Source organism: Drosophila serrata, unplaced genomic scaffold (genome assembly GCF_035046125.1).
Source record: "Drosophila serrata isolate PLE 108 unplaced genomic scaffold, ASM3504612v1 contig_184, whole genome shotgun sequence".
NCBI lineage: Eukaryota > Metazoa > Arthropoda > Insecta > Diptera > Drosophilidae > Drosophila > Drosophila serrata.
Genome location: NW_028257082.1, coordinates 9115979 through 9128549, shown reverse-complemented (window position 1 = coordinate 9128549; position 12571 = coordinate 9115979). Strand labels below are relative to the sequence as shown.

Genomic DNA, 12571 nt, shown 5'->3' with positions numbered 1-12571 from the left:
GGTTTCTAAAAATAGTATATTAATAACTGTGAGTTCAACACCTCATCGATTTCAGACTGTGAGGCTTTAACTTAATGAAGTTCCTCGAAGAAAATAAAAATCGAAATAAAAGAAAACGGGGTTTACATACTTTCCAAACACCTAGAATTTGTATACTATGGCCGGGTATTCTAATTTTAGTCAGAAGATTGTCTCTATGAAGAACTCATTTCCAACCCTACAAAAAAATATATATTCTTGATCAACATGAACAGCTGAGTCGATCTAGCCATTGTCCGACTTCTACACGAGTAAAATTATATTAGTAGAATATCTCTATAGTTTCATTCAAATAGCTTGCTCTTAAATTTGTTCCATAATAAATCTCGCACATCTGTGCTTATGATTCCCAACTGGTTCTAACATCCCCGGAACGAAGTGATTGCTGCCGGCCTAGTCTTAGAAATGTGTTGTTACAAAATTTGCAAGTCATTGTTTATTAGTGTTCGAAGTTAGTAACTTATCATACATTCTTACTGGTCATAGATACTTACTGGTCATAATTACTTAATGATCATTGATACTAAATGATCATACTTAATTACTGATCAATGTTAATTACTGATCAAAATTATTTAGTGATCATAGCTATGTCCTGATCATATGATAGTTACCTAGTGCGCATTGATACGTACTGATTACTTACTGGTCATTGATGCTTACTGATCATAGTTAATTAATGATCATAATTTTTGGTCATAGATACTTATTGATCATTGTTCATTTATAATATTTAGTTAACATTGGCTATTAAAATGAAATTACTTGTATGTACATAAAATAACGTATACGTAGTAAAATTACGTTTACGTACATAAAATTACGTATACGTAGTTAAATTACACTTACAGTTAATGTTCTAGAAAATGGAGATTGGTACATTTTATATATTATTAAAAAATAAAAATTTAATATTGTCTTAATTTTTGGAAATTTTAACGATGTAACCCCTTATAAAATTTTGAAATTAAAAAAAAAATGTGGTAAATGGGTAGATGGGACTCGGCTTTTGATGCTGATCAAGAATATATTATATATGATTTATGTGGTCGGAAGTGAATTCTTCAGTGTGTTTCAAGCTCATTACCAAAATTATTATACCGAACAAGGGTAGCAACTACCTTTACAACTTCCTGGTTCTCAATGGGTTAATCTAACTATATTTTAACCGTTGCTTTTTATGGCTAAAAGCTCGATTTGCCACCCACTTGTTGGCAGCTTTACCAGAAGCTTTTAGCATTGACTTGCCGTTCAAGTGCAGCCGTTAACTTCGCAGCCATGAAAATAGTGTTAGGCAAATACTGGCATGGCAAATACATATGTACTTCGGCGGGGGCTTGACAAAACAGATGAACAACTGGTTTGGCCAATGCCCCCTGCTCCCCCAAACAGTGCCACAACTGCCACTTTTTTGATATTTTCAATGTTTCAATTGTGAAACAAAAAAATAACCCAATTTATAGGCAAATAGAAATACCGAGTCGCGTCAGTTCGATAACATGAGCCGGCAGCTAAAGTTCCACCTGCAAGCACCTCAGGTAGAGGAGGAGCTCTCTACGGATCTGGTGGAGATCAATCTGAATCCCAGTTGCGGCCAAACCAAGCCATCATCCTCAGCGCAGGCCTTGGATCAGCTGCTCCTGGCCACACCCCCACACCGAGGCTATCCCTATGGCTATGCGGAGGACTCTGAGCCGGACACATACTTCTGCCGGAAGAGCAATTCTACGGGACAACTGGCGGAGAAGGTATCGCCACCGCCGCCGGCGGCCACCAACATCAGCTGCCTGCGACAGATGTACTGCCCGGAGTGCAATGAGCGGTTGCATGAGCAGGGAGTCCGGCTGGAGCGACTGCTGACCATGTGGTGAGTGTGGCAATGAGTGGGGAAAGATGTGAGGAATTTCTTGGAGAATTTCTTGGAGAATTTCATTTCAAATTGCTTGATTTAAGTTCAAAATAGTGTGATTACAAAGATGCAAATAACCTCACAGGGGGGATAATTACGTTTAAATTACTAACTTTTTTTTTGTTTGTAATAAATTAAATATTATACATGTATCTTAGCAAATATATTTCCATTAATCGTGACTTTCGAATTGAGACGGTCCCGCCTTCAGGAATATGAGAAATACCCTAATTTAATTATAGTTTTCCTCAGTTCTTTCTTCTTTTAACAATATTATTTTGTTAAATAACATAATTAAATTTTCATTTTAATTTCCAGTTGCTTTGCCATGCTGCCCATATATCCCTGCTGTCCGAGACGCACGAACAACGATTGCAGGGTCATTTGTGGCAAATGTGGCTACCTCTTGGGGGCATGGAAAAGACAGTGACGAGGAGGAGGGAACTGGGGAATGGCAACTGGAGTGGGTGCTCCGCATTTAATTATTTGTTTTGTTTAGTTTTTAAGTATTTTTTTGTTGTTGTTGACCTTGCGGCGAGTAAGATGATGAGACTGAAGAGCCGAGGCCAAAAAAACGAAAACAGAATTGTTGATTTTTAGCATTTACTCTCTCCGTGTATTTCTCTTTCGATCAAAAAACATTTCTCTTAATTTGCGATTGAAGTGTCGAGGGGATTTGCCAAAAAAAAGTGTTTCACTGGGCCAGTCGCAATGTCTCGTGGGAACGACTTGGATGCGGATTTGGAGGTGGATCTCCATGGTGTGGGGGACACCAATTCGGCGGCCACTACGGCCACCCTAGAGGAAGGTCCTCGGAAGCCACAAGTGCGATTTTTTAGCATTGGACCGAGTAGCTACCAGGTGAGGTGTCCTCTGTGCCAACAGAATAGCAAAACGGAGACTGTGGAAATGACCGGAGCTCTGGGTCAGCTCAGTTGTGTTCTCTCAGCCTTATCCTGGTAAGGATTCTAGATGTATTTTATTACCTTGTTATATTCATCATTTATTTCATTTTGATAGCTGCTTCCCCATATTTGCCCTGACCTTTGTGTACTCCTGCCTCCAGAGTCGCCTGAAGACAAAGCGGGTTTTCTGCAGCAGATGCGGTGGCCACTTGGGCTTCCACTGGCGTCCCACTTAGTCGGACTTCCATTTAGTAGTGGCTCTCTAACGATCTATAAATAAACCAGCAGCTGTTGTCAAATTTTTTTAATAAGTTAGCGCACACTTGAATTTATTATTCGATCATCACTTGGTCCGGCAGTTAGGCGGTGCCTCCAAAGAATTATAGCAATCGCTCCCACTCTCTGGCTCGCTCTTAGCACGCATTTCGATGTAGATACAAATGCAGATACAGATACATTTTTCGGGGGCTCTCGATTCAGTTACCTTCTCACCGCGCTATGGCCAGCACCGAGAGTCTGGACGGTAGTGCCTTCGAGGGCGACATCTCGCAAGTGCCCCAGGTGGGTCACCTGAGCACCGAGCCCCAGGAGCTGGAGTGTCCCGCCTGCCAGGAGCTCCAAACCACACGCGTGGAATTGGAGGCGGTGACCGTTCTACAGAAGATTGCCTGCACCCTAAATGTGCTTCTCTGCTGGTGGGTTTTCTTATAAAAGTGAGGTCAGAATGATGATGAACAGATATATAGTTTGAATTCTTTAAATTGAAATTTAAATTGTTGTATTTCATGTGCAGGGTTAATAGTGTCTTATATAATTTTATTTACTATGAAATGTTATTGAGATCATTAATGCTTCATAGTTGTTTTGGTCATAAATCATTGGATGGTCTTTTAACTTTATGAGACTATTTTGATGGTTTCGATTTAGTTTGCAATAAATTTTTACTGTGAAATATTATTGTTTCTTAATTGTGAGAGACATTTATTGAAAGAAATTTGTACAGGTACATATAACCATTGAATATAAAAATAACCTTTTAATTTTATAGAACCCAATAGAATTGTTCAAAGTTTAGTTTTTTCTGCAAGTAAAACCTACAATTAAAATTGTTTATATTTACAGATATTAATATATGATATTATATGATATTGTTCTGACCTTAACTTTATCTCCATACCAAAGCTCGTACTCCATCTGAAATAACTTTTCTACCATATATCCATTTCCAATAGCAATCCCATTCGCTGGCGTGGAAGACATGATGTCAATCATTATTGCAGCTCTTGTGGCTGCTTCATAGGACGCAACATCACCCTCAGTTGGTACAAGCGGACTCTGTTCCGCCTCCAAAGAGGTGAAGTGGAGGACAATGGACGCTGGCAAAGATTCCGGAAGGTAGAAAAAGAGCAACTAGACGAGAAGAAGCTGGGCAAGCAACGTAAGGCTCTGGAATCAAAGTTGGCTAATGAGAATTAATATATAAATTAAACGAAAAGTTATTTAAGCCATATTTCCACAGAGTATGATGTTTAATTTCCTGGGAATTTATTATAACAAATTTGTGTCTTTCTGGATTAACAAATAATTCTTTACTCTTACTTATCACCTCTTACCCAGAGAAGTATGTGACTTAAAAGAAATATGTATGCAGTTTCTCCGATCAACAGGTGGTTTCTCCTCTCTTTTTTTTTGCCCTGTTCCCTGCCAAAGAGCTGAAAGCTTTTTCCAGTTCGCTTTCCTCTGGAAGAGAGCAAATATATTGCCAAAAACAAAGCAATGTATTGGAATCGCCGTTTGCTTTTGACACTCGTTCGTATTGCTTATCGGGAGGGTCTTGAGACCCATAGGAACCGAGCCCCTTTCAGTAGAATCGTACAGTTTGTGGGGAGAAGATCACGCTTCCAACTAAATTACACGATTTTAGGAAAATAAAAAGTGTGAAAAAGTGTAAAATGTGGATCATTGTCCTCCTGCTGATCCTGTACCTGGTCTTGCTGTACCAGTATGTGAGGCGTCACTATACCCACTGGCAGCGACTGGGCATGGACGAGGAGCCGGCTGTAATCCCCTTTGGGGTAATGGATACGGTGATGAAACAGGAACGGAGCTTGGGCATGGCCTTGGGTGATATCTACGCCCGGCACGAGGGAAAGATTGTGGGAATTTATATGATGAACCAGCGGAGTATCCTCATCCGTGATGCCCAGCTGGCGCGCCAGATCATGACCAGTGACTTTGGTAGCTTTCACGATCGCGGTGTCTACGTGGATGAGGAGAAGGATCCGTTGTCCGCCAATCTCTTCAACCTTCGAGGGGTTTCCTGGCGAAATCTACGCCAAAAGTTGACGCCATCGTTTTCCTCGGGAAAAATCAAGGGCATGTTCGGTACCATTGACGAGGTTGGCGACAAGCTGGTAAAGCATCTGGAGGGTGTCCTCGACCAGAGCGACGAGGTGGAAATCAAGGATGTGATGACCACATATGCGGTGGATATTATTGGTTCGGTGATTTTTGGACTGGAGATCGATAGCTTCAGCAATCCGGAAAATGAGTTTCGGGAAATAAGCAGCTCGGAAAGTAGGGACAAGTCTCTGCTACTCAAGATTCACAATATGTCCATGTTCATATGTCCCATGTGAGTATTAGTTGTAGTTGAACACATTTAATTATAAATTTTTATTTTTTTTAAATATTTATGCACTTAAAGTGCCAGACTGCATCTATATTAAGATGAGTTTGCATTTCAAGAGCTTATATTTTGTTGTAGACAGAAGAAAATCGTATACAAACTGATTCTTTGTTTTGTTTTTAGTACTTCTTTCATGAAAATATACAAATAATCATTTACATACAAACATAGTAATATGGTTTTATAGTTTTATTGTAACTACACAACGAGTTTCTTTGTTTCTTAAATTGAATTTCTAAAAATGATTAAACATTGTGAAATTTACCATAGCAATTTATAAGAATTTATTCAATATTCCTGCAGTATTGCCAAGGTTATGAACCGTCTGGGCTATGAGAGTCGGATACTGACTTCCCTGCGGGACATGATGAAGCGCACCATTGAATTCCGGGAGCAGCATAATGTGGTCCGCAAGGACATGCTGCAGCTGCTCATTCGGCTGAGGAACACTGGAAAAATCGGCGAGGATGATGATCAAGTGTGGGACATGGAGACGGCCCAGGAGCAGCTCAAGTCGATGTCCATCGAGAAGATTGCCGCCCAGGCTTTCCTCTTCTACGTGGCTGGATCGGAGTCCACTGCTGCCGCTTCCGCCTTCACCCTGTACGAGCTGTCCATGTATCCGGATTTGCTGAAGGAGGCACGGGAAGAGGTGGATGCAGTGCTCCAGAAGCACAATCTAAAGCCCAAGGATAAGTTCACCTACGAAGCTGTGCAGGATTTGAAGTTTTTGGATCTTTGCATAATGGGTGTGTGGGGCCAAAATCAATTTAAATGTATAATTTATTTGAATTTTTTAATTGTTTATGTATTTTTATTTCAACAGAAACCATTCGTAAATACCCTGGTCTTCCCTTTCTGAACCGCGAGTGCACTGAGGACTATCCCGTTCCCGGCACTAACCATACCATTACCAAGGGCACACCCATTCTGATCTCACTCTTTGGTATCCATCGTGATCCAGTCTATTTCCCCAATCCCAATGGCTACGATCCGCATCGCTTTGATGCGGATAACATGAACTACGATCAGGCAGCGTATATGCCATTCGGAGAAGGTCCCCGGCACTGCATAGGTAAGTCTAGAAATTCCTACAACGATTGGTGATATAGATTTGATTTAAAACCCTATTTAATTAGCTCTCCGCATGGGTAAGATCAACTCCAAGGTGGCTGTGGCCAAGGTCTTGGCCAATTTCGATTTGGTTCAGGCTCCACGCAAGGAGGTGGAGTTCCGTTTTGATGCTGCTCCAGTTTTGGTGACCAAGGAGGGTCTGAAAGTCCGTTTGACCAAAAGAAAGTAGGAAAGAAAATATAATAACTTTCCCTCTTTGCGATTTATAAATTCTTGTATATATTTAAGAGCGAACTGCAAATATATGGTTATTATTTGATTAATATTTCAGATTTTCTATGTAAACAATTGAAATATGTTAATATCTACGAATATGTTTTTTTCTAAAACTGTATTGAAATAATCAAGACTGGAAGAAATATTTTTGATGAGTACTGTTAAATTATATAAACAATACGGTATGTATTATATATTGACTTATGAGCTTTCCAACTACTAAAGAGTAAAGATTTTTCCCTTATTTTCTCAAACTTTAGAAATAACTTTATGGGTTATTGATCGGTAATATAGCTTTAAGCTCTATTCTCATATAATTCAGCCCAAGATTGTGAGCGTAATATAATATATATCTATAAACAAAGCCAAACCAAACATAAACATAAACAAAAACTAGTTATCAGCTGATTGACCGGCAAACGTGTTATGGGTTTATAAAAACTATACACTGATCATGGAAAGTATTAAGCTATCTAAATTAAATGTTATTAAATATTAATTAAATTGATAAATTTTTAATTTTATTGGATAGTAAACCTGTTTGATTAGACAGCTTAAAAGATGCGAAATATCAAAGTTTCTAATCATTTTTAAAGCACAAATTTATTAATAAGCTAGTGGGAATTCCATATGGTTGTAATGAAATGATTTATAAAATAAATTCTATATTTTCAGAGTCTCAAAAATATTGAAAATTTGAAGGAAGTATCCCAGATTTTGAAACATTTCCCATGTGGTTGATGTGTTTCATTTCGAACTGCTGCTCCATTTATTGAATAAACAAATATTCGCAGAATGTTTGGCTGTCGATCTGGTTCTGGTTGAGGGGCCACCGCACAGAATAGATGACATCATGGGCTCCATGGTCATCGACAGACGCATACCATTGTTCTCACTCTCTGTCTCTCTGGGAATCTTTCTCTTAGCAACTGAACTCTCCCAAATTGGCTCCCCCATCTCTCTTTCGATGTACACCGGCTGGGTCTCGGTTCTGGCGGAGATCAGATAGTCAGTTAGCATGGAACAGCATCAGCAGGTGGAGAGACTGCGGGTGAGATTGGTGCCCGCCCAGACGGCGGAGGAGCGCTCCAGGAATATCATAGCCAATGTGGTGGTAGACGATGGCCAAGTGCCCTTTATCGATGATCAGGCGGCGGAGAAGGTAACCCTCATCCACCAGGAGGCAGCTGTTCCTGCTGCCACCAGTGCCTCCCAGCAGCCCCGACTCCGTTACTATGCAGTGGGACCGTCCACCTACAAGCTGCAGTGTCCCCTGTGCCGGGAGCGAAGTCAGGCGGCTGTGATGAGGGCAGCCAGCTGCAAGGACGCCAGCATGTGTCTGAGTTTACTTTCCTGGTAGGGGGAATCCCTCAAGAAGATTTGTGATTTTACTATGTGGTATCCTCTAATGTTTACAGCATCTTCCCGCTCTTCTGGATCTGCTGCGTCTGCACCTGGTGTGGCTGCAACCGGGAGTGGACCACCAAGGGAATTTACTGCAGTTCATGTGGCGGCAAAGTTGGAATCCAGCGCAAGGCCAAATAGTTCATTCATCGAATCAATTAAAATTATGTTTATTAATGCCAAATATTTCACTTCTGTTCTATAATTCTATTACGCATCTAACTCAATTAAAGACGCACCGTAAATCAATTCTCTTGTTGCTCTCTTTTGTTGCTTTTGCACTCTTAAACAGCTCTTAATTTTTGAAACACTCGGAAAATAACTGATTCAATAAGGGTTCATTTTATATAATACAATTGGAATAATATTTATAGAAGATATGTGAAGTTTAATTAGTTTCCAATGAATTTAAAGTAAGGAAAGTCTGGTTATGTTAATAACTTGAGTCCTTTGTTAGAAGAGTCTTCTGAGATATTTTCCAATTTTTTAAAATCCAATGAATTTTCTCCTCAGTGTATGCCCGCTCTCTTTCAATATCCAAAACAGGTTGTCCATTCGTCTGGTCGAAATTCGCTTTCAGTTCAATTGCGGAGCAACCATGACAACAACGCTCCCGGAGAAGGCGACGGAAAAGGAGACGGAGCAGGAGGCCCGGGAACGGGCTGCTAAGGCTCTGGAGGATCAGCGGGAGCGTAAGATCTACGAGAACTTTGCCACACCTTTGGCGGGCACCTTCCTCAATCTGCCCCGCGAACCCGTGGAGATCAAGTGCCCCGCCTGCGGCATCAAGGATCTGAGTGTGGTCCAGAACGATCTCAAGTGGTGGGCCAGTGAAATCAATCGCATTGTGGGCTGCCTTTTTGTGTGGGTATCTAACAATATTTAATCCTTAAAAATAATCTCTCAACCGGGAAGTCCTTTTGCAGGACCTGTTGCTGCTGCTGTTGCTTCAACTACTATGTGCCCTGCAAGCAAACGGACAGGAGTCACTATTGTGGAAACTGCGGTTGCTACTTTGGGCGTTCTATGAAGCGGCGGGCACCACTGAAATTAAAAGCAACCACCGACTAATTTTCACATTTTTCACATATTTTCCAAAAAAAAAGGAACAGGCAAGAAAACACCCACCCACTGCGAGACTATATGAGACGAAAATAAAACCAAAATAATACAGACACTGAATCACATTCTCTCATCTGTACTCTTACTTTCTCTTGGGGATTCTCTCTTCTCATATTTTTATTATTTTTGATTTGTATTTTATAGCTTTCGATTCTCTTTTCTGTTGGCCTCAGTCTTCATTTGTTTTTGAAACAGTCAACACCGCTTTTCTCCGTCCATTGAAATGGCTCAGGATCCCAGACCTTTGTACTTTGCCGTGGGTCCTGGCCCTAATGAGATCACCTGTCCCTATTGCCGCACCAAGGCCACCACTCGGGTGGTGCGCTCCTGGCTGCGTTGCTGCACCAAGAGACATCACTGTGGCGCCTGTGGGGAATACCTGGGAGTGTACCGTCGCCCACAGCTGTAGAATATCTGTGACGATGTCATCCAATCCACACACTAAACTAATGATCATTGATCATCACACGGAGCAAAAAATATTTAACGAACATTGATAGCTTTTTCTTGTTACTATAATAAATAAAACAAGTTTTATATATTTATTAAAAAGTATTTAATTTTCTTGTACAGATTATTAAAATAAATAATAAGAAAATTATAATAATATATAATTAACCTTATAAGAAGAGAATCAATTCTCCGTGCATCGTCTCAAATGTTGTAATCAAGAGTAATTAATTAACCGACCAACGCCTCTGAGAGAATTAGAGAAAATGTGAGAATCTTCAAAGAGCCAGAGAGAGAGAGAGATCTCTGATTTTTCGTTCTCTTAAATTATTTTAATCAATTTCGTTTTCAGTCGCTGCTGGTTCTCCAAAGAACTCACATCGCCATGACCGTCGACGAGCCTGAGATTGTGGCCATTAGTGTCAGTCACAAGCAGCAGGTGGGTTACCTCAAGCAGGACTCCACCTGGCTACAGTGTCCTTCCTGCGAGAAATATGGGATGAGTGTGGTGCAACTAGAGGTGGTTACCTGTCTGCAGCGATTCCTGGGATTCACCAAACTTTGGTTTGTAAACAAAACAACAACAGTGAACTAATTCTGTAATTAATACATGTTTCGTAGTAAAAAATGGCCTGGTCGTCGGGACATCAATCACTATTGCCTACACTGCGGATGCTTTATTGGAAGATTTGTGCCCATCAACTGCACGGAACGATGCCTCTCCCGATCGGCCCGTAAGCAGGCAGCCGTGGATGAAATGACCCTGAAGACACGCCCCAAGGACTGTGCCGAAAGGGCACAAAAGTCCCGGGAAAAGATCCTGGCCAAGAGGGAGAAAAAGAGGGCTGAGAACGCGGCCAAGGAGGCGGGCAAGGCCCAAGAGCAAACCCAAATAGCTGTACACCAATGAGGCAAGTCAAGTGGTTTCTGTATTGACTAGGTCAAAGCTTCGGGGAAAGCTCTCCTCCTTTTGCGTTACACTTACTTGCTGACACGAACAATTTGATAAATGAAATAGATATAAAAAAATTAAACACATTTGCTTGTCTTCATATCTGAGGTCCCTTTGGAGGACACAAACTCCTTGCTGGGCTTCACGCAGTTCTTCTCCCGATCGTAGATGCCCAGGAAAGCGCGACAATTGGAGCAGTACAGATACTCGCGGCTCTCCAGGAATGGCAGACAGCACAGGGGCCAGCAGGCGAAGATGCAGGTGGCAAAAGCTCCGGTGGCCGTCATCTCCGAGGCGGTCTTGATCAGCGGCCGTTGGCTGAAGCCGCAGCTGGGACAGAAGATGTTACCCTCCGCCGGTGCCCAGTGCGTAATGGATGCCCTGAAGCTCTGCTTGCGACTCACATTATCCTTGTCTGCATAGCAGGAGCAGGGACTGGGTTGAGAGCACACATGCCGATTGTTCTTTTTGTTTGCTAAATCTATACATACATCATAAATACCTAAGGATATTTCAAAGACTTCGATCTCACTTACAAGTTCTCACTGCCGCCGTGGCCATTTGTGTCTCCGAAAGATCCATCTGGCTGTTCTCCTTCTCGATCAGTGTGTGCAAATTTTTAATCTTCTCCTTGGCCACTGCGAAGACCTCGGGATGATCCTGTTGGATGTGGAGCACCATTTGGCCAGGATCAACGGGGGAGCACTGGATCTCCTTCATGCATTGCAGGCAACGCAGGGTTTGCACTTTATTCAGTGACATATTGTTACGTGTACAAAAATCTTTCTATGTATGTTGGTTTGTCTTTTCTGGTTGTGATTCCCCTAGTTGAGGTTACTCTGTGAGTGGAAAACCCCCTGACACCAAAGGCTGAGACTACTTAACTGCTGTCAATCAAGGTATTTTTTGAGGAAATGTGATGGATTGGTGTTGATTTACTTGGGAACCCTTGCCCTTTAATTATATGGTATTTTAACATTATTGGAAATTATAGATTGACAAGTATACCTTAAAACTATATGTATGGGACTTGCTTAGCATTGTTTTAAATATTTTAATTAATATATTGCTTAAAGAAATTATTCAAGTTATTCACACTAGATACTCGATCTTAAATCTCTTGTTCGTTAAGAACCCTCCAGCTTCTCTTAAATCAATTTATTTTCCCTGTTAGTTTTCCTCCTCTTCAGGCTAGAGTATCCAATTGCTACCTTTTATATTTGTATTTTTTTTCATAGACTTAAAACCAACATTGTGCACATTAAGATTTATTTTATGCAGATGTGTGAAGTGAAGGGGCTCTCAACATCAATCAGCTTAGGCCGTATGAAAGGACCTGGCTTCAATAAAGCAAGCACCAGCAGGTACTCTGAATGTTATTGTCGTATTCGGGGCGGGATACAGGACCTCAGGCCCCATTATCCTGGGTCCCGACTTATCAACTTAATCCAATCGCTTGAGAGTACCCTGTATCCATAATGCTCTTTGGCTGCGTCAACATTTTATTGTCAGTCATTTTCCAACGTCTCCCGCTGCCTCTTCACAGCAAACGGTTCCGTTCACGTGCCACGCCTCCCAGTCTCACGCCCAAGTGATTTTCAAGGGGGGTCCCCTCGCATCACACATCTCGGTACCCATTCCCATTTCATTTTCCAAAGGCTTTCCGAGTGTATTTTTTCACATTTTGTCAAAATTGATTTTTTACTGCACTTACGGCATGATGCGACCATTTTGGGGTTCCACATGGCTCC

The 12571-nt window shown here is 41.4% G+C and overlaps 9 protein-coding genes across 9 annotated transcripts; 8 read left to right on the top strand and 1 right to left on the bottom strand.

The window, feature by feature from the left end:
• The first annotated feature begins 1299 nt into the window (after positions 1-1299).
• Positions 1300-2555, top strand: LOC110180320 (uncharacterized). The gene is made up of 2 exons (XM_020947979.2): positions 1300-1906; positions 2267-2555. The coding sequence occupies exons 1-2, from the start codon at positions 1539-1541 to the stop codon at positions 2376-2378; spliced, it is 480 nt and encodes a 159-aa protein (XP_020803638.2). The 5' UTR covers positions 1300-1538; the 3' UTR covers positions 2379-2555.
• On the top strand, positions 2543-3164 carry LOC110180394 (uncharacterized). Its single transcript, XM_020948054.2, has 2 exons — positions 2543-2907; positions 2969-3164. Exons 1-2 carry the CDS (start codon positions 2660-2662, stop codon positions 3087-3089), a joined length of 369 nt encoding a protein of 122 aa, XP_020803713.1. The 5' UTR covers positions 2543-2659; the 3' UTR covers positions 3090-3164.
• Positions 3165-3189: 25 nt separating this feature from the next.
• On the top strand, positions 3190-4363 carry LOC110180360 (uncharacterized). The gene is made up of 2 exons (XM_020948024.2): positions 3190-3548; positions 4086-4363. The coding sequence occupies exons 1-2, from the start codon at positions 3352-3354 to the stop codon at positions 4327-4329; spliced, it is 441 nt and encodes a 146-aa protein (XP_020803683.2). The 5' UTR covers positions 3190-3351; the 3' UTR covers positions 4330-4363.
• A 273-nt stretch (positions 4364-4636) lies between these two features.
• Cyp6d2 (Cytochrome P450 6d2) lies at positions 4637-6941 on the top strand. The gene is made up of 4 exons (XM_020961889.2): positions 4637-5488; positions 5846-6291; positions 6369-6617; positions 6682-6941. The coding sequence occupies exons 1-4, from the start codon at positions 4806-4808 to the stop codon at positions 6843-6845; spliced, it is 1542 nt and encodes a 513-aa protein (XP_020817548.2). The 5' UTR covers positions 4637-4805; the 3' UTR covers positions 6846-6941.
• Positions 6942-7416: 475 nt separating this feature from the next.
• On the top strand, positions 7417-8545 carry LOC110180055 (uncharacterized). Its single transcript, XM_020947680.2, has 2 exons — positions 7417-8248; positions 8311-8545. The coding sequence occupies exons 1-2, from the start codon at positions 7911-7913 to the stop codon at positions 8435-8437; spliced, it is 465 nt and encodes a 154-aa protein (XP_020803339.2). The 5' UTR covers positions 7417-7910; the 3' UTR covers positions 8438-8545.
• Positions 8546-8867: 322 nt separating this feature from the next.
• Positions 8868-9478, top strand: LOC110179977 (uncharacterized). The gene is made up of 2 exons (XM_020947567.2): positions 8868-9160; positions 9223-9478. The coding sequence occupies exons 1-2, from the start codon at positions 8895-8897 to the stop codon at positions 9365-9367; spliced, it is 411 nt and encodes a 136-aa protein (XP_020803226.2). The 5' UTR covers positions 8868-8894; the 3' UTR covers positions 9368-9478.
• A 111-nt stretch (positions 9479-9589) lies between these two features.
• LOC110178337 (uncharacterized) lies at positions 9590-10906 on the top strand. The gene is made up of 3 exons (XM_020945456.2): positions 9590-10136; positions 10221-10432; positions 10490-10906. Exons 2-3 carry the CDS (start codon positions 10254-10256, stop codon positions 10776-10778), a joined length of 468 nt encoding a protein of 155 aa, XP_020801115.2. The 5' UTR covers positions 9590-10136; positions 10221-10253; the 3' UTR covers positions 10779-10906.
• On the top strand, positions 9642-9970 carry LOC110180385 (uncharacterized). Its single transcript, XM_020948051.2, has one exon. It carries the CDS (start codon positions 9642-9644, stop codon positions 9825-9827), a length of 186 nt encoding a protein of 61 aa, XP_020803710.1. The 3' UTR covers positions 9828-9970.
• Positions 10776-11723, bottom strand: LOC110178330 (uncharacterized). The gene is made up of 2 exons (XM_020945443.2): positions 11357-11723; positions 10776-11301 (listed from the first exon to the last, which is right to left on the bottom strand). Exons 1-2 carry the CDS (start codon positions 11580-11582, stop codon positions 10898-10900), a joined length of 630 nt encoding a protein of 209 aa, XP_020801102.2. The 5' UTR covers positions 11583-11723; the 3' UTR covers positions 10776-10897.
• Between the last annotated feature and the right edge of the window lie 848 nt (positions 11724-12571).

Excerpts from the sequence above, each read along its gene's own strand:
- LOC110178330 (XM_020945443.2), bottom strand. The coding sequence starts at position 11,582 with ATGTCACTGAATAAAGTGCAAACCCTGCGTTGCCTGCAATGCATGAAG. Across the intron at positions 11,302-11,356 it reads CACGGCGGCAGTGAGAACTT|ATTTAGCAAACAAAAAGAAC; the intron begins GTAAGTGAGATC and ends ATGTATGTATAG.
- LOC110178337 (XM_020945456.2), top strand. The coding sequence starts at position 10,254 with ATGACCGTCGACGAGCCTGAGATTGTGGCCATTAGTGTCAGTCACAAG. Across the intron at positions 10,433-10,489 it reads CTGGGATTCACCAAACTTTG|TAAAAAATGGCCTGGTCGTC; the intron begins GTTTGTAAACAA and ends CATGTTTCGTAG.
- LOC110180055 (XM_020947680.2), top strand. The coding sequence starts at position 7,911 with ATGGAACAGCATCAGCAGGTGGAGAGACTGCGGGTGAGATTGGTGCCC. Across the intron at positions 8,249-8,310 it reads TGTCTGAGTTTACTTTCCTG|CATCTTCCCGCTCTTCTGGA; the intron begins GTAGGGGGAATC and ends TAATGTTTACAG.
- LOC110180394 (XM_020948054.2), top strand. The coding sequence starts at position 2,660 with ATGTCTCGTGGGAACGACTTGGATGCGGATTTGGAGGTGGATCTCCAT. Across the intron at positions 2,908-2,968 it reads GTTCTCTCAGCCTTATCCTG|CTGCTTCCCCATATTTGCCC; the intron begins GTAAGGATTCTA and ends TCATTTTGATAG.
- Cyp6d2 (XM_020961889.2), top strand. The coding sequence starts at position 4,806 with ATGTGGATCATTGTCCTCCTGCTGATCCTGTACCTGGTCTTGCTGTAC. Across the intron at positions 5,489-5,845 it reads TCCATGTTCATATGTCCCAT|TATTGCCAAGGTTATGAACC; the intron begins GTGAGTATTAGT and ends ATATTCCTGCAG. Across the intron at positions 6,618-6,681 it reads AGGTCCCCGGCACTGCATAG|CTCTCCGCATGGGTAAGATC; the intron begins GTAAGTCTAGAA and ends CTATTTAATTAG.
- LOC110180385 (XM_020948051.2), top strand. The coding sequence starts at position 9,642 with ATGGCTCAGGATCCCAGACCTTTGTACTTTGCCGTGGGTCCTGGCCCT.
- LOC110180320 (XM_020947979.2), top strand. The coding sequence starts at position 1,539 with ATGAGCCGGCAGCTAAAGTTCCACCTGCAAGCACCTCAGGTAGAGGAG. Across the intron at positions 1,907-2,266 it reads GAGCGACTGCTGACCATGTG|TTGCTTTGCCATGCTGCCCA; the intron begins GTGAGTGTGGCA and ends TTTAATTTCCAG.
- LOC110180360 (XM_020948024.2), top strand. The coding sequence starts at position 3,352 with ATGGCCAGCACCGAGAGTCTGGACGGTAGTGCCTTCGAGGGCGACATC. Across the intron at positions 3,549-4,085 it reads CTAAATGTGCTTCTCTGCTG|CAATCCCATTCGCTGGCGTG; the intron begins GTGGGTTTTCTT and ends CATTTCCAATAG.
- LOC110179977 (XM_020947567.2), top strand. The coding sequence starts at position 8,895 with ATGACAACAACGCTCCCGGAGAAGGCGACGGAAAAGGAGACGGAGCAG. Across the intron at positions 9,161-9,222 it reads ATTGTGGGCTGCCTTTTTGT|GACCTGTTGCTGCTGCTGTT; the intron begins GTGGGTATCTAA and ends GTCCTTTTGCAG.